Source organism: Alexandromys fortis, unplaced genomic scaffold, assembly GCF_014885135.2.
Source record: "Alexandromys fortis isolate MF-2015 unplaced genomic scaffold, M_Fortis_MF-2015_v1.1 scaffold_262, whole genome shotgun sequence".
NCBI lineage: Eukaryota > Metazoa > Chordata > Mammalia > Rodentia > Cricetidae > Alexandromys > Alexandromys fortis.
Window position 1 is genome coordinate 280,223 of NW_026068147.1, and position 3,501 is coordinate 283,723.

At 55.0% G+C, this 3,501-nt stretch overlaps 1 protein-coding gene across 1 annotated transcript; it reads left to right on the top strand.

Annotated features, from left to right (window-relative positions):
* The first annotated feature begins 1,676 nt into the window (after window positions 1-1,676).
* Cnfn (cornifelin) lies at window positions 1,677-2,659 on the top strand. The gene is made up of 3 exons (XM_050127133.1): window positions 1,677-1,879; window positions 2,199-2,335; window positions 2,444-2,659. The coding sequence occupies exons 1-3, from the start codon at window positions 1,714-1,716 to the stop codon at window positions 2,531-2,533; spliced, it is 393 nt and encodes a 130-aa protein (XP_049983090.1). The 5' UTR covers window positions 1,677-1,713; the 3' UTR covers window positions 2,534-2,659.
* Window positions 2,660-3,501: the final 842 nt, after the last annotated feature.

Below are 3,501 nucleotides of genomic sequence, written 5' to 3' on the forward strand. Positions count from 1 at the left end.
AAAAAAAAAAAAAAAAAAAAAAAAAAAAAAAAAAAAACATCATCCTCACTCCCTTCTACTCTGAACAGCACACCAGGTCTCCTCTTGCCTCCCTCTCCCCCACTCCTCCCACCCCTACCCCCACCCCCACCTTATTGGCTCTCAGCCCACAGGTCCCTCTGACCTCTCCAAAACCCTGCTTCATATTTTTCCTATTTCTCCCCAGATGTTACACTCCGTCTCTCAATCTCCTCTCCCACCACCCATTTCCTGGTTCCTGTATCCCCCGCTCTCTTCTCATCCCCATCGGCCCCTCTCTTTTGGACCACGCCGCTCCTCAAATCTTCTCCACCCCTGACTCTCTATGTCACCCCTACTCTGGTTTCTACCTCTGCCCCCAGGACTTCAGTCCTGAGCGATGAGACAGGGGAGGAAGTGGGGTGTGGGGAATGGAAAATCCAGGCGGAAGGGAAGAGGGTCAGGCAGACCGGCTAGGCTCCCTAGGTATCTCTGTCAGAGCCCCGCCCAAGCTGTGCGGCCTGGCCCATATAAGTGGCTCCTGGCCTGACACCGAGAACTTAGTGTCTGCTGCGCATCTCTGTGTCACCTCCATCGCCACCTCCTCACGTGGGTCTGCAGGTAGGAGCACCTTCTCTCCCCAGAGCCTCTGCTCCAGGCAGGGCCCCTTGGCTGTTCTCCACCTACCTGGCTCTCAGCTCCGCTCCTTTCTCATCTCTGATTGTCAGTAACCAGGAACCTTGCTCTCTCCCAAAGCCCCATCTTCCCAGTCTCACCTGTCCAACCTGAGAGGTACTGAGTTGAATTTAGAAATTTGGGGGCCCAGCACCCAATCTCCTAGTCTGTTTGGATTGGCCCATCCGAAACAGTACATTTCTCTTCATCTCTGAGCCTATGGCCCTCTGTGAGATTGACTTGCAGAGGCCAAGTGCTTGGCGCTTGTGGGTGTCACTAGCAGTGTCTCTGTGGGCACCTGGCTCAGAGCTCTTCGTCTCTGCCACACCTGTCCCTGTCCCTTTCTCTCTTTGTCTCTCTCCAACTCTGCCTCTGCTCCATAAAGAGTCCTCTGGGGTCTGTCGGGCAGCTGTTAAGATGGGCGAGTTGTTCGCCCCACCCTTTCCATCCTAGCCAACAGGCTAACACAGCCTCTTTCTCTTCAGCTCTCTTCCCCGTGAGAGTCCAGCTCCCCCAGTGCCCTAGTCCCTTGCCCTCCCTTGCCCAGTATCCAGCGTCCCTGGGACAGACCCCGTTGCCGTAGCTGTTGCCGTAGCCATCCCCTGCAGCCGTTCACACAGCAGCCACCTCCTCAGGGCCAGCGAGATGCAGTTTGAGATGCACGACAACGTGAAAGGCAAAGGTGGGATCACAGGATGGACCAACAACCTTTGGGGAGCCAGGAACCTGGTTGCCTCCCTTCCCTGGGCACCCTGGCTTCGAAGATAAATGGCACCTGCTTTTACCCCAGAGACCCCTGAAATGCTGGAGCCCAGTCGTGGAGGAGAAGGAGGTGGTGGTGGCAAATCTAAGCAATGCCCAGCTGTGGTGCCCACTTTTCCTCCCAACCTTAGTTCAACCAGATGTATAGTTGGCAACAGCAACAGGGACAGACTAGGGGTGTTGATGACCAAATGGAAGGGGTATAGCGATGTTTCCTCAAGGGGGCGGCCAAGTGGCCTGCCCAGACTGCCCGGCAGAAGGAAGGGTGGCAAAGGTGCCATGGCCCAGAAGGGCCTGCCGGGATGCCTGTTGATCCTCTTTCCTACCTCCACAGCCATGTCCTATCCAGTGACCAGTCAGCCTCAGTGTGCCAATACTTGCTACCAGACACAGCTCAGCGATTGGCACACAGGCCTCACCGACTGCTGCAACGACATGCCCGTCTGTGAGTGTGCCCAGGGAAGGTGGGAAGGGGCGGAAGCTCACCCCAAACTCGTCCCAACCCTTTCTACACCTTTCACCTACCCCTTTGTGGGGCTCTGATTGGGCCCTTCTGCAATCTTCACTGCCTTGGATCTCACAATCCAGCCCTCAGCCTCCCTCTTCAGCAGCTGGTCCTCCCCACCGGACCCTGATTGCTTTGGGTCTTTGCCCCCTTCTTTACACCTGTCCTCCGGGAACCCTCACCCTTCCTTGCCATCGTGTGTGCCCTCCCTGAGAGCAAGCGCAGCACGTCCCGACCCTGACTATTCCGCCCTGTCTAGGTCTGTGCGGCACTTTCGCTCCGCTGTGCCTCGCCTGCCGAATCTCTGACGACTTCGGGGAGTGCTGTTGTGCACCATACCTACCTGGAGGCTTGCACTCTCTGCGCACGGGCATGCGGGAGCGCTACCACATCCAGGTGCGAGCCAATTCCGGACCACCGGGACTGAGGACTGGGGACCCGCCACCTGGCACCCCAGAGCAAGGTTTCTGACCCCTATCGATTTCTTTCTTTCCCACCCTCCAGGGCTCCGTCGGGCACGATTGGGCTACCCTCACCTTTTGCCTCCCCTGCGCCCTCTGTCAGATGGCGCGGGAACTGAAGATCCGCGAGTAAGAACGTCCTCTCCCCTCTCCCGAGTCACGCCTGGCCTCTCAGGAGATGGGAGGGGGGCACTCCTTGGAAAGCCTGTCCCACTGCCCTTTGCCACCGCCAAAAAGTACACCCACAATAAAAACCGGAAAACCAGCCCCGCCTACATGCTTTTTATTGTCGCGGGGAAGGAATCTGGGTGCAGTGGGAGGTTGAGTGAGGTGGGATGCATGAAAGATGTCTAGGTGTATCAGAGAAGACGGGTTTGATGGGACAGGCCGCATAGATGACGCTGCTGAGGCTCCCCTGTAGGCGTCTCACAGAGTGAAACCATTAGCCCTCAAGCTGCAGATGGCCTATCTGAACCTCTGCCCACATCCTGAAAATAAGCAAAACAAGCAAGCTGGTCTTGGTGCCAAAGCCTGATGTAATCCCAGCAGGATGCTGAGGCTAGAAGTTTAAGAGGCACCTGGGCAACCTGGGATGCAAGGTATGAGGCCATCCTGAACTACATACTGCGACCCTGCCTCAAACAAAAAAAGCTTTTAAAGTGAAGGTAGAACTTAAACTCAAACCAGACGGTGGTGGCGCATGACTTTAATCCCAGCACTGGGGAGGCAGAGGAAGGCAGATCTGAGTCGGAGGCCAGCCTGGTCTACAGAGCAAGTTCCAGGACAGGCTCCAAAGCTACAGAGAAAACCTGGCTCGAAAAACAAAAAAGACTTAAATTCTTCAAACAATGTTGTCCCTGCTTAGGATCTATAGACTCTTTTAAAAAAAGATTTTTAGGCGAGGCAGTGGTGGCACACACTTTGAGGTAGAAAGCGGGCAGATCACTGAGTTCGAGCCTAGCCTGGTCTACAGAGCTAGTTCCAGGACAGCTGGGACCACACAGAGAAACACTGCCTCAAAAAAATAAATAAAAAGTTTAAATTTTTTTTTTTATTGAGAATAGGAAAAAAAAGTTTCCGCCTCCTCCCAGGCTCCCATTT

What these genes read in the sequence shown, in the direction of transcription:
- Cnfn (XM_050127133.1), top strand. Translation starts at nt 1,714, where the DNA reads ATGGCCCAGAAGGGCCTGCCGGGATGCCTGTTGATCCTCTTTCCTACC. An exon ending in CTGCAACGACATGCCCGTCT is followed by an intron (nt 1,880 to 2,198) that starts GTGAGTGTGCCC and finishes CGCCCTGTCTAG; the next exon opens with GTCTGTGCGGCACTTTCGCT. An exon ending in GGGAGCGCTACCACATCCAG is followed by an intron (nt 2,336 to 2,443) that starts GTGCGAGCCAAT and finishes CCCACCCTCCAG; the next exon opens with GGCTCCGTCGGGCACGATTG.